Source organism: Camelus bactrianus, chromosome 5, assembly GCF_048773025.1.
Source record: "Camelus bactrianus isolate YW-2024 breed Bactrian camel chromosome 5, ASM4877302v1, whole genome shotgun sequence".
NCBI classification, from domain to species: domain Eukaryota; kingdom Metazoa; phylum Chordata; class Mammalia; order Artiodactyla; family Camelidae; genus Camelus; species Camelus bactrianus.
In genome coordinates, this window is record NC_133543.1 from 82,459,726 (window position 1) to 82,481,480 (window position 21,755).

General features: G+C 36.7%; 1 protein-coding gene across 4 annotated transcripts in view; it reads left to right on the forward strand.

Annotated features, from left to right (window-relative positions):
• The window catches only part of DNAH7 (dynein axonemal heavy chain 7), a 220,506-nt gene that overhangs the window by 151,937 nt on the left and 46,814 nt on the right, over window positions 1–21,755 (forward strand). For all 4 annotated transcript variants that reach the window (XM_074364244.1, XM_045511984.2, XM_074364246.1 and 1 more), the window contains exons 48-50: window positions 1,506–1,660; window positions 17,203–17,393; window positions 21,068–21,201. In XM_074364244.1, the coding sequence (XP_074220345.1) occupies window positions 1,506–1,660; window positions 17,203–17,393; window positions 21,068–21,201 (480 nt within the window). The remainder of the gene's footprint in view (window positions 1–1,505; window positions 1,661–17,202; window positions 17,394–21,067; window positions 21,202–21,755) is intronic.

The following is a 21,755-nucleotide window of genomic DNA, read 5'->3' on the forward strand; positions in this document are numbered from 1 at the left end:
ATACAACCCCCAATGTGATTGTATCTAGAAACAGGGCCTTCAAGGGGTAATTAAGTTTAAATGCGATCATGAAATTGGAGCCCTCTCAAATAGGACTAGGTGTCCATATAAAGACAGGAAGAGACACCAGGGATGTGCGTACAGAGCAAAGGCTGTCTGAGGACACAGCAAGAGGGCTGTGTTGTCTGTATGCCAAGGCTAGAGGCCTCTGGAGAAACCAAACTTGCCAGAACCTTGATCTTGAACTTCCAGCCTCCAGAACTGTGAGGAAACAAATTTCTATTGTTTAAAACAGTCTGCAGTACTTCTTTATAGCAGCCAGAGCTGACTAACACATTATATAATGCCAACATTGGAGGACTATGATTACTTCCATTTGGGACAAATTACCCAAAGAAATTCTAAATTCATGTTATAATGAGATGAAATTGAGTATATTATCCTGTTTCATCCCAACTTTTTTTTTTCTTTCTTTAACCCAGTCACCTTTTATTTTCTGCTCCTGCTCTTCTGATGCTCTTCATGAATTTTCTGTGCTCACTTTTGAAGAATATGACAGTATTTTTAGGAAACTGGCCAAAATTATGACTTGTGCTCACTGAAACTTCTAAGAGAAAGAAAAAGAGCAGTAATCTTAGTGCTGGTTACATTTCACACGCAGCAGAAGGCTGTATTGTTAGATGCCATGTGGTAATGGCAGATACTGGTTAACTCTTTGTGACCCACAACACCCTGGGCAATAAACTGGGTGCCTCATGGTTCACTGCGCTCATTCTTATCATAAAAGGGGGATGTGAGGGAGGATAAAGCAATACGTTTGAGCTTTCTAACAATGTAAAAACCCCGACTTTCAGGGAACATATTTCTGTTGTAAGAAGCTCAGTTTCTAGGCAAGTACGTAGTAAAATATGTATGGGCCATTAAATATTCAAGTGTTTGAAACAATTACTGGGCCAACAATTGTGTTAACACTTACGAGTCAATGGCTATTATGAAGGTTAATGATATAAAATTTGCTTTTCACCCTTTTTTTCCGAACATTATATCTTTAATGGTCAGACTTCAAAGAAAGAGATGTCTCTCTCCCTCTTGTACAGTGTGACAGCAGACAGAAGTTGAGGGAGTGAAGTGGCTTGCTCAAGTTCACATGAGTAATTAACGGCAGGGCCTAGTGAAGAACTGAAGTTTCCTGATTTGTAGTCCTCTTATTGGTCATCACTGTGACTTAATTAGCAAGAGCAGTAAATATTTTCAAAAAGAGAATTTAACATTGAAATTTTTCAGAAGGAGTAAAAGAATTTGTGTTAAGTTTGCCAGATGGCTTTTATAGTTGCCACTCTAGTAGCCTGCTCAATTTAAATGTCTCTGTTTCAAGAACACAGTGTCTTATAACAAGTCAAAAAGTAAAATATTATTACAAAGCATAAACTGTAAGAAAGCGATGTATGCATTGTAAAATAGCATAAAAACGGATCGTGGCTTGACCGCATCGTCTTTCTTCTCAGGAATGCAAGAAGGTGGCCTCTGATGATAGATCCTCAAGGTCAGGCTAATAAATGGATCAAGAACATGGAAAAAACCAATAGTCTTCACCTCATTAAATTAAGTGATCCTGACTATGCCAGGACTCTGGAAAACTGCATCCAGTTTGGCACCCCTGGTATGTAATTAAAAAACAAGTATTTGTTACAGAAATGCCTGGAGAGGGCGCAGTTAACACAAAATGATGGAGGGTTTTTTTTTTTTTAAGATATTTGTGTCAGACTTATCTTAAGTGATTATTTCTCTTAGTTAATGTCTTTCATTATTTGTTGGTAATTAATCAAGTGAGAGCTTTAGAGATTATCATTCCAGCAGGTTAGGATGCTTTTTTTTTTTTGGTCTCAAGATTCCTTTGTGATGCTTCCTTAATTTTAATTTTTGTCTATTGTTTGCCATCCTTCTACCATTAAAAGGGCCACTTGATATGCCAAAAACATTTTAACCCAACATGAGTGCAACTATCTATTTGTTCTTCTCTCGACTTATCCCACAAAAGTGGCAGAGAAGTGAGTACACGTTTTACGTGGCTGGCTGTTACCCGCCATTTACCATGGAGAGATTAGAACCATGACAGGAGTTTAACATTATGAAAGTACAACATTTTTAGCCCCAGGACAAGTTTAGCAAATCACAGTTGCTAATAGAACTAGTGCTACAGGGAAGAATCATACAGATGTACCAGATAGTCTTACAGTTTATTTTTGCATATTAATAATGAGTTAAGCTTTAAAATACTAATCAAAATCTTAGGTTTGGTTTGGATAAGCATGAAATGAAAAAGTCTAAGTCTGCCTACAAAATCTTATGCTTATATAGATGGACACACAGACACACACACAAACAGTATTTCATTCATCCAGCTGGTGTTCTTGGAGTATACCACAGTGATACAGGAGTTATCAGAAAAGGGAGAACATGGAGAGACGGAGAAGATGGCGGAGTAGAAGGACGCTCGCAGGTCACACTCTCCCACAAATACACCAAGACCCACATCTACAGACCCACTCAGCCAACCAGAGCACCTGTGGAACTCCGACAGAACATCGCCCTCTTCAAAAGATAAAGACGCCAAAAATCTGGTAGGAGAAAAGGAAAAAAGAAAGAACAAAAGGCAAAGCAGCACGGGACGGGTCCCGCGGGGAGGGCGCTGCAAAGGAGGACTGGTGCTCGCTCGCTGGGTCTCTCCTCTCCAACTGAGAGGCCAGCGGGACGGAGGGGGAGCCTCCGAGGCTCGGATCTGTACAGAGCAGCCCTTGACTAACAGAACTAAGTTAAACGGGCACAGACCGTCCCCCCAACACCCAGCCTGAGACGCGGGCCGGCAGCGGCGGGCAGGGCCAGGCTGCACAAGCCGGGCGGAGGACGGGGGCGGCTGCACGGAGGCAGCCCCGGGGGAACGCAAGGGGCTGCGCTCCGTGGCTGTGGGTGCACAGGGCAGAACAACCTGGGCCCTCCATAAAACAGCAAGGTTGATGTGCTTTTGGGGGAAGGGTGCACACCCCCATCTCTGAAAACCCGCGGAAAGTTTTCGGGGGAAGAGAGGCGGGGCTCAGGCACAGCCGCCATATCCTCCGCTCTTAGCACTCAGGCGAGGGCGGGGGCGAAACCTGCATCCGCACGGAAGGGCTTAGCGTCCGCAAAGGCCAGACTGAGACTGGCCTGCAGCCAGGGGCAGATAGGATCCTTCCATCCTGGTCCCTCAGAGAACTTGCTCCACAAAGACAAACAAGGAGCTGGGTTTTGGCTCGGAGCAGGGACAGGGCTGTCCCTCGGTCTTCCCCGAGCCCACCCGCGGAGCGCCGACCAGGGCGGAGCGCGCAGCCGCACAGAGAGCGGAGCTACTGGCGGTGCAGATAGAGGGAGAGTGGCCCCCCTGCCTTTCGGGCAGGAACACAGCCCCTGACCCAGGTGCTGGGAGGGGGCACGACCCGCCCTCCTACCTGGCCAGTCTGCAACATCTGACTGCGGCATCCGGAGGGGCAGCGACCCGCCCGCCCACAGCAGAGAGCTGCACCTGACCCAGTGTTAGGAGGAGGCGCGATCTGCTTGCCAACAGGTGCTGGAGCAGCACAGAAGAGGGCGCCAATGGAGGGCCTCTGAAAACAGCAAGCTGAGCTTCCAAAACAGGACGAAGACAGAAAGACTTCACATTAAAAGCACACAGACTCCAGGAGAACACCGACAACCTCCCCCCCCCCCTTTTTTTTAAATCTGTTTTTACCTGTTCTATTTTCTATTACTCTCTTAATCTTTACTTCTTAATTCATTTCTATTTCTCTTGGGTTTGGATGTCCTGCTATTGATTAGACACAGGTTTCAAATACATCTATTCATCCCCCCCCCCTTTTTTTGTAAAGGTTTTAAAAGGATGTCTCAACCCGATTAATACTCTGCTTCAACTCACTCTTCTATTATTCATTATACACTGTTTTCAAACCCTCTTTCTCCCTTCTTTTAAAATTCTTTCTCTCTCTGTCTTATTTTTTTTTTCTTTTTTTCCTAAGTTCTATTCCTAAATAGGCATCAGATAGATAAAATCCTTAAGGACCAAAATAAACAACTGATACTCCATAAACCACAGTGCCAAAGAGGTATGAGCAAGATGAAGAAGCAGAAAAACCTTTCCCAATTAAAAGAACAAGAGAAATCCCCTGAAAGAAAGATCAACAAAATAGACATCGATAGCCTACTAGATCAAGATTTCAAAAAAGGAGTGATCAAATTGCTGAAGGAATTAAAAGAGATAGTGTTTAGAGATATAAAATATGTCAAAAATGAAATTGAAGCTATAAAGAAGAGCCAAGTAGAATGGGTAAACTCATTGACAGAGATGAGGAATGATCTAATAGCTGTGCAAAGCCGACTAGATAATGCAGAGGAACGAATTAGTGATCTAGAAGACAGGGCAATAGAAAGCACCCATTCAGAAGAACTACAAGAGAAGCAAATAAAAAATAATGAAAATAGCATAAGGGACCTATGGGATAATATAAAGTGTCCCAATCTTCGCATAATAGGGGTCCCAGAAGGAGAAGAAAGATCAAAGGGGATTGAAAAGGTTTTTGAAGAAATCATGACTGAAAACTTCCCAAACTTAAAGAAGGAATCAGATATCCAAGTACAGGAAGCTCAGAGGGTCCCAAACAGGAAGAACCCAAATAGACCCACACCAAGACATATCATAATCAAGATGGCCAGAGTCAAGGATAAAGAAATGATTCTAAAGGCAGCAGGAGAAAAGCAAAGAGTAAGTTACAAGGGAACCCCCATAAGGCTCTCAGCTGATTTCTCTACACAAACACTAAAGGCCAGAAGGGAGTGGCAAGATATATTCAAAGCCCTGAATGAAAAAAAGATGCAGCCTAGGATCCTTTATCCAGCAAGGCTATCCTTGAGGATAGAAGGAGAAATAAAGAGTTTCACAGACAAAAAAAAACTGCAGGAGTTTAGCAACACTAAACCCATGCTAAAAGAAATATTGAAAGGGCTATTCTAAATAGAAAAGCAGCAGGATGCTACAGAAATGAGAAACACACAACTGGAAAGGTGATAACTCATGAATTACAAATAAAGTAAACATGAAATTATAAAAGAAGACATACAAATCACTGAGAGTGGGAGAGGGAGGCAGGGAAATATAGAATATTTTTTTCTTTCTTTTTTAAAATTTTTTAACAGTAGGATGGGTTTGAGATCATGTTACTATCAGTTTAATAAAAACAGTTACAGTAATGGGTTGATAGATTTACAAAAAAGGGTAACCACAAGCCAAAAATTTACAAAGGAGTCACAAAAATTAAATAAAATCCGTGATAATACAAAGGAAAATTACCAAACCACAAAAGGAAGAAGAAAGGAACAAAGAGGATATACCAATTCAACTGCAAAGATAAGTTCAAAATGGCAATAAACACACATCTATCATTAATTACTGTAAATGTTAATGGACTAAATGCTCCAGTCAAAAGACACAGAGTGGCAGACTGGATAATAAAGCAAGAACCTTCAATATGCTGCATACAAGATACCCACTTTAGGGAGAAGGACACATATAGATTGAGAGTGAAAGGATGGAAAAGGATATTCCATGCAAATGGAAAAGCCAAAAAAGCAGGTGTTGGAGTACTGATTTCAGACAAAATAGACTTTAAAACAAAGGCCATAAAGAAAGATAAAGAAGGACATTTTATAATGATAAAAGGAGTGATACAAGATGAGGATATTACACTCGTTAATATATATGCACCCAATATAGGAGCACCTAAGTACATACAAGAATTACTAACAGAGATAAAGGGGGATATTGATGGGAATACAATCATAGTTGGAGATTTTAACACTGCATTAACATCACTAGACAGATCTTCCAGACAGAAAATAAACAAGGCAACAGAGAAATTAAATACTACAATAGAAAAACTAGATTTGGTGGATATTTTCAGAGCATTACACCCCCCAAAAATAGGATATACAATTCTTTTCAAGTGCACATGGAACATTTTCCAGGATCGATCATGTACTTGGGCACAAAAGAAACCTCAACAATTTTAAGAAGATAGAAATTATCTCAAGCATCTTTACTGACCACAATGCCATGAAACTGGAAATCAACAACAGAGAAACAAAGGAGAAAAAAAGGAAAGCATGGAGATTAAACAATATGTTATTGAAAAAACAATGGATCAATGAGGAAATCAAAGCTGAAATTAAAAAATACCTTGAGACAAATGATAATGAAAGCACAACCACTCAAAACCTATGGGACACAGCAAAGGCAGTGCTAAGAGGGAAGTTTATAGCGATACAGGCCTTCCTCAAAAAAGAAGAACAATCTCAAATAAACAATTTAACCCACCACCTGAATGAATTAGAAAAAGGAGAACAAAAAGCCCCAAAAAGCAGCAGAAGGAAGGAAATAATAAAGATCAGAGAGGAATTAAATACAATAGAGATTAACAAGACCATAGAAAAAATCAACCAAACCAAAAGCTGGTTTTTTGAAAAAGTAAATAAAATCGACAAACCTCTGGCCAAACTCACAAAGAAGAAAAAAGAGACAGCACAAATTAGCAAAATAAGAAAGGAAAATGGAGAAATTACAACAAACAAAATAAAAATACAGAATATCATATGAGAATATTATGAAAAACTATATGGAACCAAACTGGATAACCTAGAGGAGATGGACAAGTTTCTGGAAACATACTGTCCACCAAAACTGAATCAAGAAGAATCTGAACACTTGAACAACCCGATCACTAGAAAGGAAATAGAAATAGCAATTAAAAACCTCCCTACAAATAAAAGTCCAGGACCGGATGGCTTCACCGGGGAATTCTACCAAACATACAAAGAACAACTCATACCAGTCCTTCTCAAACTCTTCCAGACGATTGAAAAGGAGGGAATACTCCCAAACTCATTCTATGAAGCCACCATCACCCTGATACCAAAACCAGGCAAAGACACTACAAAAAAAGAGAATTATAGGCCAATATCACTGATGAACATAGACGCCAAAATCCTCACCAAAATTTTAGCAAATAGAATCCAACAACACATAAAAAAGATTATACATCATGACCAAGTGGGGTTCATCCCAGGGACACAAGGCTGGTTCAACATACGCAAATCAATCAGTGTAATACATCACATCAACAAGAGAAAGGACAAAAACCACATGATCATCTCAATCGATGCAGAAAAAGCATTTGATAAAATTCAACACCCATTTATGATAAAAACTCTCGCCAAAGTGGGTATAGAGGGAACATATCTCAACATCATAAAAGCTATATATGACAAACCTACAGCCAGCATAGTACTCAACGGTAAAAAGCTCAAAAGCTTCCCACTAAAATCTGGGACAAGACAAGGATGCCCACTATCACCACTCCTATTCAACATAGTCCTGGAAGTCCTAGCCACAGCAGTCAGGCAAGAGAAAGAAATAAAAGGGATCCAAATTGGAAAAGAAGAGGTAAAAGTGTCATTATATGCTGATGACATGTTACTATATATAGAAAACCCTAAAAGGTCCACACAAAAGCTACTAGAGCTGATTGAAGAATTCAGCAAGGTAGCAGGTTACAAAATTAACGTTCAAAAATCAGTTGCATTTCTTTACACTAACGATAAATCAACAGAAGAAGAAAGTAAAGAAACAATCCCCTTTAAAATAGCACCCAAAGTAATAAAATATCTGGGAATAAATCTAACCAAGGAGGTGAAAGAATTAGACACAGAAAACTATAAACCATTGATGAAGGAAATTAAAGAAGACTTTAAAAAATGGAAAGATATTCCATGCTCTTGGATTGGAAGAATAAATATTGTTAAAATGGTCACACTGCCCAAGGCAATCTACAGATTTAATGCAATCCCTATCCAATTACCCAGGACATATTTCACAGAACTAGAAAAAATCATAATAAAATTCATATGGAACCATCAAAGACCTAGAATTGCCAAAGCATTACTGAAGAGAAAGAGGCTGGAGGAATAACTCTCCCAGACTTCAGACAATACTATAGAGCTACAGTCATCAAGACAGCATGGTATTGGTACCAAAACAGACATATAGACCAATGGAACAGAATAGAGAGCCCAGAAATGAACCCACAAACTTTTGGTCAACTCATCTTTGACAAAGGAGGCAAGAATATACATTGGAATAAAGACAGTCTCTTCAGCAAATGGTGCTGGGAAAACTGGACAGCAGCATGTAAAGCAATGAAGCTAGAACACTCCCTTACACCATATACAAAAATCAACTCAAAATGGATTAAAGACTTAAACATAAGACAAGATACAATAAACCTCCTAGAGGAAAACATAGGCAAAACATTATCTGACATACATTTAAAAATTTTTCTTCTAGAAGAAATAAAAGCAAGAATAAACAAATGGGACCTAATGAAACTTACAAGCTTCTGCACAGCAAAGGAAACCAGAAATAAAACAAGAAGAAAACCTACGGAATGGGACAAAATTTTTGCAAGTGAAACCGACAAAGGCTTGATCTCCAGAATATATAAGCAGCTCATACGACTCAATAAGAAAAAAATAAACAACCCAATCCAAAAATGGGCAGAAGACCTAAACAAGCAATTCTGCAAGGAAGACATACAAATGATCAAAAAGCACATGAAAAAATGCTCAATATCACTAATTATCAGAGAAATGCAAATCAAAACTACAATGAGGTATCACCTCACACCAGTCAGAATGGCCGTCATTCAAAAATCCACAAATGACAAATGCTGGAGAGGCTGTGGAGAAAGGGGAACCCTCCTACACTGCTGGTGGGAATGCAGTTTGGTGCAGCCACTATGGAAAACAGTGTGGAGATTCCTCAAAAGACTAGGAATAGACTTACCATATGACCCAGGAATCCCACTCCTGGGCTTGTATCCAGAAGGAACCCTACTTCAGGATGACACCTGCACCCCAATGTTCATAGCAGCACTATTTACAATAGCCAAAACATGGAAACAGCCTAAATGTCCATCAACAGGTGACTGTATAAAGAAGGTGTGGTATATTTATACAATGGAATACTACTCAGCCATCAAAACCGACAACATAATGCCATTTGCAGCAACGTGGATGCTCCTGGAGAATGTCATTCTAAGTGAAGTAAGCCAGAAAGAGAAAGAAAAATACCATATGAGATTGCTCATATGTGGAATCTAAAAAACAAAAACAAAAACAAACAAACAAACAAAAACAAAGCGTAAATAAAGGACAGAAATAGACTCACAGACAGAGAATACAGACTTGTGGTTACCAGGGGGGTGGAGGGTGGGAAGGGATAGACTGGGATTTCAAAATTGTAGAATAGACTACACTGTATAGCACAGGGAAATATACACAAAATATTATGATAACTCCCAGAGAAAAAAATGTGACAATGAGTGTGTATATGTCCATGAATAACTGAAAAATTGTGCTGAACACTGGAATTTGACACAACATTGTAAAATGATTATAAATCAATAAAAAATGTTAAAAAAAAAAAAGAAAAGGGAGAACATGAATGATACTATCAAATGTCTCGCTGGTTCAGTGGTTAGGATCAGACGATATGTGTAACTAACCTTAAAGAAACCAGGAAGTGGAGGTACATCAGTAACCCTTATTAGAACCACTGTGCTGCCATGGGTTGGTGCTCCAGCTCTGGAATCAGAGGACCTGCTTCTGTTACTCAGTACTTGGTTCAGTGACCTTTCTGAGACTCAGTTTCCCCATCTATCCTTTGACCATGTACCATGAGGAAGAAATGAGTTACTGTAATTTGGGTACTTACGACAGTGTCTGATAAGCTCCATTTATACTGTTTTTTGGTTGGGGATTTACTATGTGGTTTATGTATATTATCTCTTAGATTAGTAACATATTTAATTGTGTTAGTATAATAAGAAAGACACAGATGGTGAACTATGAGACTTTAGAGGAATCAGGGAAGATTCTTGAACGAATTGGCACCTTAAATATTTTAAGTAATTAAAATTATTTAATTTAAATATTCAAATAATGTCCTTGACACAGTAGACATAAGTAAGTGATAACTGAGCATCTATCAAGTGCTTGACATTCTGGAGATTTCTGTGATCAAAGTCATATTTCTGATGTTAGTACTGCATCATTTTAGAAAGGAAAGGGCCATACAAATAGTCTGTCTGGTGTTTTTTAAACTATGGTTCACAACTGTGGGAACAAGAACCAACTTACATGGTCATGACCAGCATTTTTAAGTGAAATTCAGTAAGAAAAAAAAAAAAAGAATAGAACACATTAAGCTGCATAGCATGGAGTAAAGGTAAGCATTATTTCATGAAATTTTTGAAGCTTTTTATGTGTATATAAATCAAGATTTAAAATGTTTTTTCACAGTTAATATAAGATTTATTAATTAAATTATTATTAGTTAAGAATGTAAAGATTCTCTTTGTGATAGAATCATTTCAGAGTAAAAGTCTAAAATGTATTTCTTACTTGGAGTCGTGCCCATAAAAATCTGAAATGCAATAGTATATTCTAATAACCACTACATTTCATTAAAAAGTAAGTAATGTACTAGAGAATGTTAGTTACATGGCTTAACTAAGACTGTACCCTAGTTAAGGGGAGTGTTGAAACTAGTCCCCAAGTCTTCTGTTCAGTGCTTACTGTCACTCACAGTTGCTTTAACCTATTTTTTGGAATGAAATATTTTTAACATGGCTAATGATTATTAACAATGCCTTCTAACATTACTCATCAGAGAGAAGTGAAAAGTTTTAAATCTATTATAGAAGGAGAAACAGATGGCAGATCTTCTAACTATTTTTATATTTAACCTTCAAGTTAAGGAATCGGTTACGCTGCAGTTCTAAAACATAAGCAGTTAAAGTTTCTTCCATTTGAGAAGTTATCTTTAGACTGTGGCCTATTCCAGGACAGTGGCTTCTGATCTGTCATCCCAGGCAGGCAGCCTGGGTAGAGAAGACAGAGGTTTCACCTTTATCCACCTGCTTCTGTTTCAGCCAGAGCAGATCCCCTTTTATTTCTTTACATTGAGTTTTAAGATAAAATCATCTTGGTAAAAAGCATCCTCCTGCCTAAAAAAAGCTTGAAAGCCAATGTTCTAGAAGATGAAGGTGCATCTGAATTAGCTACACCAATGAATAAAGTGTGCATAGGATGTTAGTCATATTAATATTGCTGATAAGTCAATTTGTTCAGACCTCAGAAAAGCTGGAAAAATAAAAGAAAATAAGAATTTTTTAATTTTTAAAATGAATCAACTTGTATAGAAGACCTTTTCATGGCTTTCCACTAAGTTTATGAAAAAATTCTTGGCATTAAGAGCAAAAGCCAGCATTACTGGAGCCTGTCTTATTTTTATCTTATCTCCTAGTGCTTTGCTTCCATCCCCCTTCTTGCATATAACATATCAGAGAGGAAGAACTACTGCTTGTTTAATGTTTCTTCCATTTGCTCATTTCTTTGTTCATTCATTCACCTAACAAATACTTATTTTGCAACTGCCATGTGCCACTGAAAACACAGCCTGAACAGACAGACTTGGTCTCCGCTATCTTGGATCTTGCTGGTTTAGAGAGAGAGGCATAGATTACAGTTGGGATGAGTATTAGAAGATGGGGGTACAGGGCACACAGGAGCAGGCAGTACATATAGCAACATGGCTTTGTTTCACATCTGTGCTCTTCCATCCATTTGGTGAATTCCTTTAGACTTCATCCTGTAAGATGCAGCTCAAACACCTTTATCTGTGACATCTCTTGATCTCTCCAGTGAAGTGCCTTTACAGATTTCTACAATTGCCCTTAGTATTGCACACATAACTGTTCCTCACCTCTAAGCTTTTTGAGGATACCCCATAGGTGCTCAGTAATTGTTGAATCTACTCTGAATATAGTCTGCTACACAGCTGAACACACTATGTAGATTTTTTCTTGTTAATTTGAAGTGTAATGTAGATAATTCATGATAAAAAATAACTGATATCAGTTAATGTCCTAAATGCGAAAGAAATATGAGAAGAATACTTGGTTCTCTTTGTTGCTAAGGATAACCGTTTTGAGTGAGATGATCTGCGTTACTTGAGGATATTAGCAGCCATATGTTTGGATTCCCAGTCTTGGTTTCCCACAAGCTTTGCAAATACTGTGACGGCCTGGCACTAGGGAATGAGGAAGGAGGCTTTTACATAAACCAGCATATTGTTAACTTTGATGATAGAAATGTGAAGAGAGGCCTCTCATAAATTTGCTCTGGCATTTTAACATGAACCATATTTTGATTTAATTAAAAGTTAAAGAAGTAAAAAGTTAGGGTCAAAATAAAATAGTTAAACCTAAGGATAGCATTCTAGTAATTCATGTACATATGGGTTTTGGGTTTTTTTATTTCCAATTTTCAAGTTTAGAATACTTTTGATTTTCCAGTGAGGCTTATGATACAGTATATATCCGACACTGAGAACATATTTCTTTGAAATCTGGACTCTGTAGAAATCTTTCCTAACAAGCTTAAGACTTGATTCTACTGGTGAGGAAATAAATTTTCACTTTTGGGGAAAAGAATCAAGTCGATAATACTTAAGTTTTATAATGTATATTTTAACTTTGAAAAAAGACACTTCTACATATTAATGTAGACATTCTTAATGCCATGTCGAACTAAAAGACAATTTAGGGAAAATAAGGGATGAAGTTGTATAATGTAATGTTATTTTTTAGTAAAGAATAATTTAAATATTAGATTTTATGCAAAAATTATTATTAATAGATGTTGAGGCAATTAAGCAAAACTTAAATGTTATAATATTTCATAAACAGAATTTCAGTTCATAACTCTAACAAACTAATAGATTTTAAAAATCTGACCATGTAAAAATAATAATGAGAAATTGATATCTATTTTCACTGTTATTATTTAACATTATGAGGAAATCTCTTTTCAATGCAATGTAACAGGAAACAATGAGGGTGTTATAATATTTAGAAAGAGGAAACAATATTAGCATATTCATTGACAGTATATTTCATCTAGAAAACCAAAAAGAAATAACTGAAAAGCTATTTGAAACAAAAACTTAGAATGACTTTAAGAAAGCATAGTGGAAAAAAATGTCAAAATTTCATAGAAAAACAAAAGACCTGAGTAAGACATCATTTTTTCACTGATAGCAAAACTACATACTGTAAAGACGTCAGTTCTTTCAGAAATAAACATTTTGGAAATAATACTAAAGACAACCTAGAAGAAAGAAAGAATAAGAGACAATAAGAATTCAGAAGACGAGTACGTTTGTAATTAACTAAAGTAAATTTTGGAATAAACTGTACTATAGGTAAGGCTTTAATGCATTAGAAAGTAAGCAATTTCCATAAAACAATGGAAAATGATAAGCCATTCAGCAAATGGTGCTGGAAAAATTGGTTTTGTGGAAAAATATATCAAGTTACAGTCTCACCTTACACCAAAATGTACCCCAGATGAACTAAAGAATTTACTATGAAAGAAAAAGAAGATATAAATTCTGAAAGAAAATAAAGGAGACTAAGTAAGTTATCGTTGATGAAAAAGAACTTTCTAAGAAAATACACAATGGGAAGAAAAAGGAAAAGTGTAATAGATTTGCTATAGATTTGACTCTACACATTTATAATTTAAGCCACAAAACATTATGTAAAAGAGACTTAGTAGAATATCAATCACAATTTATGGAATTTATATGTATCCTGATTAAAGGCATCCAGCTGTAATCAAAGTATTTTAAGACAATGGGTAAACATATTCCCTGCCTTATTTGATGAAACTGTGACTTATTGCTGATTTTTAAGGTGTAATAATTTTTAAATGTCTTTAACTTTCAGAGATACTAGCTCAAATGTTTGCAGGTGAAGTTTTTTGATGTCTGGAATTTGTTAGTAAATAATCCAGGATGAGATGAGAAATACATAAAACAATACTGGCTGAAATTACAAATTTTTACCTTTGGAAAAGGATTGAAAATTTCTAAGACAAAAAATTAATTATAAAAAGAAAGATAAATTTTAAAACAAGCAGAAAACTGGAGGAGACATTTTTTAGATTGTTAGGATGATAAGTAAATACAGTGCCAATATGATGCCTAGTATTTGTAAGTACATGATGTTATGTTAAAACAGGGTTAAAAACAAAAGAGTACGAGCCCATTGCAACTCTGAAATCTCTACAGCCTTTCAGGAAAGTAGTTTGGCAATATAAATAACCTTTAAAATATTCATAACTGTTGACCACTGATGGTACTGCTAGGACTCTAGCCTGATTAAGTAATCAGAATTGAGCCCAAGGGTTTATCCAAAAAGATGTTCACTTCAGCACTAAATAATAGATTAATGTATTTAATACATTTTAATGTGTTCATATTATTTAACTATAAAAAATAACCATTTTATTTAAGGAGAAAAATTTTTTTTCTTATTCCTTTTGTTTATTTTTTTATTGAGTTATAGTCATTTTACAAAGTTGTGTCAATTTCTAGTGTAGAACACAGTTTTTCAGTTATACATGATCATACATGTATTCCTTGTTGCATTCTTTTTCGCTGTGAGCTACCACGAGATCTTGTATATATTTCCTTGTGCTATATAGTATAATCTTGTTTATCTATTCTACATATGTCTGTCAGTATCTACAAATTTTGAACTCCCAGTCTGTCCCTTCCCATCCCCTCCCCCTTGGCAACCACAAGTTTGTATTCTACGTCTATGAGTCTGTTTCTGTTTTGTATTTATGTTCTTTTTTGTTGTTGTTGTTTAGATTCCACATATGAGCGATCTCATATGGTTTTTCTTTCTCTTTCTGGCTTACTTCACTTAGAATGACATTTTCCAGGCACATCCATGTTGCTGCAAATAGTGTTATGTTGTCATTTTTGTGGCTGAGTAGTATTCCATTGTATAAATACCACATCTTCTTTATCCAGTCATCTGTTGATGGACATTTAGGCTGTTTCCATGTCTTGGCTATTGTAAATAGTGCTGCTATGAACATTGGGGTGCAGCTGTCTTTTTGAAGTAGGTTTCCTTCTGGATATATGCTCAGGAGTGGGATTACTGGGTCATATGGTAAATCTATTCCTAGTCTTTTGAGGAATCTCCATACTGTTTTCCATAGTGGCTGCACCAAACTGTATTCCCACCAGCACTGTAGGAGAGTTCCCTTTTCTCCACAGCCTCTCCAGCATCTGTCATTTGTGGACTATTGGATGATGGCCATTCTGACTCCTGTGAGATGATACCTCATTGTACTTTTGATTTGCATTTCTCTGATAATTAGTGATATTGAGCATTTTTTCATGTGCCTATTGATCATTTGTACTTATTCCTTGGAGAATTGCTTGTTTAGGTCTTCTGCCCATTTTTGGATTGGGTTGTTTTTTTTTTCTTATTAAGTCATGTGAGCTGCTTATATATTCTGGAGATCAAGCCTTTGTCAGTTTCATCTTTTGCAAAAATTTTCTCCCATTCTGTAGGGTGTTGTTTTGTTTTGCTTATGGTTTCCTTTGCTGAGTAAAAGCTTGTAAGTTTAATTAGGTCCCATTTATTTATTCTTGCTTTTATTTCTATTGCTTGGGTAGACTGCTCTAGGAGAACATTTTTGAGATGTATGTGAGATAATGTTTTGCCTATGTTTTCTTCTAGGAGGTTTATTGTATCTTGTCTTATGTTTAAGTCTTTGCTCCATTTTGAGTTTATTTTTGTGTATGGTGTAAGGGAGTGTTCTAACTTCAGTGATTTACATGCTGCTGTCCAGTTTTCCCAAGAGAAAACTGGGAAACTCTTCCCATTTGCTGAAGAGACTGTCTTTATTCCATTGTATATTCTAGCCTCCTGTGTCGAAGATTAGTTGACCAAAAGTTCATGGGTTCATTTCTGGGCCCTCTATTCTGGTCCATCTCTCTGTTTTTGTACCAGTGCCATGCTGTTTTGATTACTGTAGCTCTGTAGTATTGTCTGAAGTCTGGGAGGGTTATTCCTCCAGCCTCTTTCTTTTTCTTCAGTAATGCTTTGGCAATTCTAGGTCTTTTGTGATTCCATATAAATTTTATTATGATTTGTTCTAGTTCTGTGAAATACGTCCTGAGTAATTTGATAGAGATTGCATTAAATCTGTAGATTGCCTTGGGCAGTATGACCATTTTAACAATATTGATTCTTCCTATCCAGGAGCATGGGATATCTTTCCATTTTTTTAAGTCTAAAAGAAGATATAATTTAAATTCAACAAATAATTATATATAGTTCGGTCATTTTTCTATCAACTTATATATGCTATGAATCAGTTATGTAAAATACTTAGGGAGAGGGAGAGAAAGAAAGATTAAGAAAATATGGTTGTAGGTAGTTTTCCAGTTTCTTCTGTCAAAAGATAAAGTGAGACTTATCAAAAAGGTTAAGAGTTTATTTGAATAAAAACCCATTTGGAAGTGACTAGGAGCATTCCTCCCATGGGAGCTGGGGAAAGGCTTACTCTGTATAGGGAAAGTAAGGAAGCAAAGAAAGGAAACTATTTGAGTGGCTATAGATTAAAACCTATTGGGCTGTTTATGATTGATTGTCCTTAGAGTTTTGATTTCATAACTTTGAGGCTTTTATTTACAGGGTTTTTTTTTTTTTTACATGAGCTTCCATACCTTGGAGCCATCTCAGTCTAATGACCTCCTTGTTTAATTCATTTAACATTTCTTTATTTTTTCCTAAGTTTTCCACGTGTTCTACAATGAGCGCATTACTTTTATAGTTGAAAGTGTAGTAGCCATTTAAATAACTACAAGTGGAAATGCTTTTTCTCTGGTGTCTTGGATGGATATACGTCACTGCCATCACAATCGGGCTCATAGTGATCCCAGACCAGGTGGAAAGATTCGAGTAAGACTATGGCTAAGAGTATGGAAGTAGACAGGATGACCAGATAGATGCACCAATTAAGCCCTTCCTACAGACATCCATTTATTTTTATGGCACCATTTCCTTACACTCAGAAGACAAAAATAATTCTATGAGTGACTAGAAACAGCGGCAATCTACTGAAAGAATCTGGAGGGTTGAAGGTTTACAGTCAATATTTAAAATAACATGGGACTTTTTTCTGATTTTACTCCAGTGTTGCTAGAAAATGTTGGAGAAGAACTAGATCCGATTCTGGAACCTCTTCTTCTAAAACAGACCTTTAAGCAGGGAGGCAGTACGTGTATCCGACTTGGGGACTCCACCATTGAATATTCACCAGACTTCCGCTTCTACATCACTACCAAGCTGAGAAACCCTCATTATCTTCCTGAAACTTCAGTAAAGGCCAGTATCTAAAATAAATGTTTCTTTACCAAATTTTACAATGAATGACTATATTTTCCTCCCAAGCCATAAGAATAGGTCTTCCTAAGGAAGATGGATTTTGTTCTTGTTTGGCATTTCCTGAAATTGCTATAATAATTTCCAAATGTTGCTTGTGTGTGTGCATGTAAGCAATAAAGAAGCCTTCAGTACACAGTGAAAAAAGACCATGAGAATCTAATTTCTGCAACTGATATTACTCCTAGATTTTCTTTGTTAAATATAGATGACATATATGTACATTCTTTCTTTGTAATAAATGATAATATGCTAATTCTTAGAGTTGGAATTCACTTAGGAACAGAGAACTCCATTCATCTTTTTCAGAATAAGGTTGCTGCTATCTGATTTTATATAATTACTTAAAAGAACTGTTTTCAATCCCTGGTTCTTTTAAGATACTCGAAATTACTTTAAAGAGTAAAATTAGTTTAAACTTTGAGTCAATGACTAAAATGACTTGAGACATTGATCTGTAACCAAGCTCCTGGAGATTATTCCATTTTTTATTCCCAATTCTTAGCCCTGGTTGGCACTTGATAATGTTTGACAAATGTTTGTGGAATGAGCGAAAGAGGGAGAGAAGGAGGGACATCTTTCATTTATAGAAGCTAGAAGGAGAGGACATTAAGAAATATTGATTCACATTTTGAAAGATACATACAGAGATGAGATTTATCCAGAGAGTTCAAATGCTGTCCCTTATTCAAAATATTTAAATTAACATAGGCATCTCTCTCTAGATCAGAGGAAGGACTAAGATGACATGATTCATTCCCTTCAAGATGCATAAACATGGTCCCTGCTCTCAAGAGATCTACATTGTAAATAATGTGTATGTGCAGTGACCATATTTATGACTAGAAAGACATGGAGGGACTCAGGGTTGGGGACACACTTTAGACTGGACATTCAGGGAAGCCAGGAAGACTAGGGGAAGGTGGGGTGACACTTGAGCTTAGTTTTAAAAACACATAATGTTAAAATATAAAAATCTTGAGCCACTATTTTTAATTAATTAAAATAAATGTTATCTAAACAATTAAATATTGTTTATTATCTATTTACCTGTTAGGAGAGGCAGTATCTACTACTAGCAGTTAAGAGCGTGGGTTCTGGAGCCAGACTCCCTTGAGTCAAATCCCAGCTCTGTTACTTGCCAGTTGTGTGAGTTTGGCCGTGTTACTTAACCTCTGTGTGCCTCAATTCCTTAGTCTATAAAATGGGAATAATAAATATCTATCTCACAGAGCGAAGTAAAGACTAAATAACCTACGTGAAATGCTTACAGTAGGGCCCAGCAGTAGTGTTACATAAGTGTTACCTGTTAGCACTGTTACTTAACTTGTAAATGTAAGTGGAAAAAATGAAGTATGAAAGAACGTAAAATCCCAAAGCTGTGTTACCAAAAAAATTTTTTTAATAAATCACATGGACAACCCTTTTTTTTCAGTAAAAATCTATGAAAACATCATAAGTAATATAAATAACTCTTAGTACACCAATAAGTCGTTATAGAAGAAGTCATAAACCACCGCGGAGAGGAAACTATTTTATGATTCAGTATTGAAATCCCTCAGATCCCTAGAGAGTCTTATTGCTCCATTACTTTTAATTGCTGGGATTGATTAAACAGGGATTATAAAACATAGTGAGGCAGTTACTTGCTTTCATTTACAAATTAAAATACTTCCTCTCAATCTTATTTTTAGGATCTTTTATGTACCTTTTGCTTTCAAAAGTACCCAAGGGATGATATCACGCTGCTATAAACCTTCTGAATCTAAGTGAAAATAAAATTATGAAATCATATTTGTATGATTTTAAATGTTGGTGAGCAAATAGCTAGATTTGCAAAATCTTGATCTCAAAAGATCTACCATTATTGGGATATGAATGAACACCTCCTTATGTCTGAATAGAATGATGTAAAAACTGTAAAACATTCATTTCACTAAACACTGTGACTATGGTTTGGGGATTAAAGCAAATGTAGTCTGGGTGCTTGGTTTCTCATGCCAACAGGAAGCATCTCTTGAAAGCGTTAATTATAATTTTTCTATGACTAAGTGCCAAAGCAGTAGAGAATTGCCTAACAACATTTAATAATTTTTTATTGCTCAATTTTAAGAATTGCTTATTATCCCATATAAATTTATGATTATGCCAGTGTAATCTATACTTAGTGGCTTTCCAGGTCCACCATGGGGCAGGCAAGGGGGAAAAGTTTAACCCAGAGGACACCACCATGCAGAAGGTGCCTGGGTTTGGGCAGAGGAGGAAGTTGCCTTCATAGGGGTACTGACTGCAAGGAGCTGATCACAAGTAGGACAATTCTCACAAAAGCAAAATTGCTCTGTTCCTGCAGAGGAAATATTCTCTTACTAGGAAAGGTGGGGAAACACAAGTTTTCCCACTCAGCAGTCAGAGCTGAAGCACGCATAGACATTTCATAGTCTGTGTATACAAGATTCCGTAATCAGTTCAGCATAGCTAAAATGAAAGGCACATGAAAGGGAGGAGTAGGAAGTGATGCTCAAGACATAGGTGCTGACTTTAACTCAAGACGTGAGGGCAGGCAGGCTGCAAAATAGATGTTTAAAAAAGGGAGGAGAAGGGGAGTCAAATTAAACCAAGGTAAAGTGTTTATTGGCTTATGGGTTCTTTGGTGACCTGAGCCAGAAGATTCCTATAGTTTATTGTGGTGTGCATTGGTGGGTATGTGGAGGCAGGGATGGGAGCAGATGGTAGAGGGCTGCACAATGAAATGAGGCAGAGACAGAAAGCACGTACAAATAACATTTTCAGTTCGTGGAGTTAATGAAGATGCAAAGAGAGATCATTCAATAGCTGAAAGGGATTGTGTAGATGATTTGTTCTTTGCTTTTTAAAAAATATAGACCTAAGCATAAGTACTTTCCCACTTATGGGAAAGACTCAGGAGAGGGGGAATTTTAAGATGTAGGCAGCAGAGTGAGACTGCCTGTAAGAGCCATTAAGTTCAGAGATGAAGCAGGTGTTGGCGGACTGCATCTTGATGACACTGTTGAAATATACATTCCTTAGTTCACAATAGTGGCTGGTTATCATATTGTAATATGATACCACAATATAATATGCTGTATTATATATTAATGTCATGTATTAGAATATATAATATGCTTATCATATTATAAATTACAGTGTATACCTTACTTATGACAAGCAATCACAGTGTTCTTTTTCTTTTATCACACTCTGTAAGATCTCCTTTACTTGTTGACACCACTAGGATCCTTAAAACATAAGTCAGCTAGTCCAGTCAATATGAAGGATGGCTTCCAATCTGATTCTAATTGATTTGGGGATTAAAGAGTTGTCAGAAGTTAGACCAACTTGAAAGAAGAATAAATTGATCACCAAAAGGAATCTTTTGAAGTGTTACATTTGTGAGCATGAGAAATTTTAGTGGGTTTTTAATCCCACAATCAAGCTTGCCTATATCCTTAATCACAGTTGGGACAAACTCCACTTTTCACACATACTACTATGATAAATAGAGTCAATTTTAAGATCAGAACTTGAAGCATGTAAGCAGAGGCTTTCTTAATAGAAACAATGATGCAATCATTGTGTATTCATTCATTTATTTATAGGTGACACTATTAAACTTCATGATCACCTCTGAGGGGATGCAGGACCAGCTTTTGGGAATTGTGGTGGCCCGAGAAAGGCCGGACCTTGAAGAAGAAAAGCAAGCCTTGATATTACAAGGAGCTGAAAACAAAAGGTTTTAAATATTGCAAAACACAGAATGAATTCTTTCTTGTTTCGAGGTCACTTAGATTGAATTAAAGTACATTTTAAAGATCTACTTTGTTAGGTATTAATAGGTGCATTGAATGGAAAGACTTGGTGGAAAATACAAGGTATTACCTTGCCTCTATGTTAATTTGGAAAATTGCATTGCAGAGTTTATTTTTACCTATAAGGTCTTAGGCACTGGAAGAATCAGAAGGACTGCCACAAGTCAAGGCAGTATATTTTCAACTATTCAACCAAGTTTGATCACAAAAGTTGTAGTATTCATTATGTAACTGAGGTTACCTGTTTTCACTGGAGTGCAGTGTAAATGAGCATGTAGCCTTCCACTTTCTGCTTGTAATATCTAGATCATAGGCAAAAAGGGTAATGCTTTATAAGTCATGAAAAATTTCAGAAAATAAATGGAGTGATAACTTCCTGTTCCCTCGGGGCTGAGAACCTTGATGGCGGAGTAGATTGGCTTACCTTATCTCTCTCTGGTTACCACGTAAATGAGCATTAGAAGAAGAAGTGGAGCAG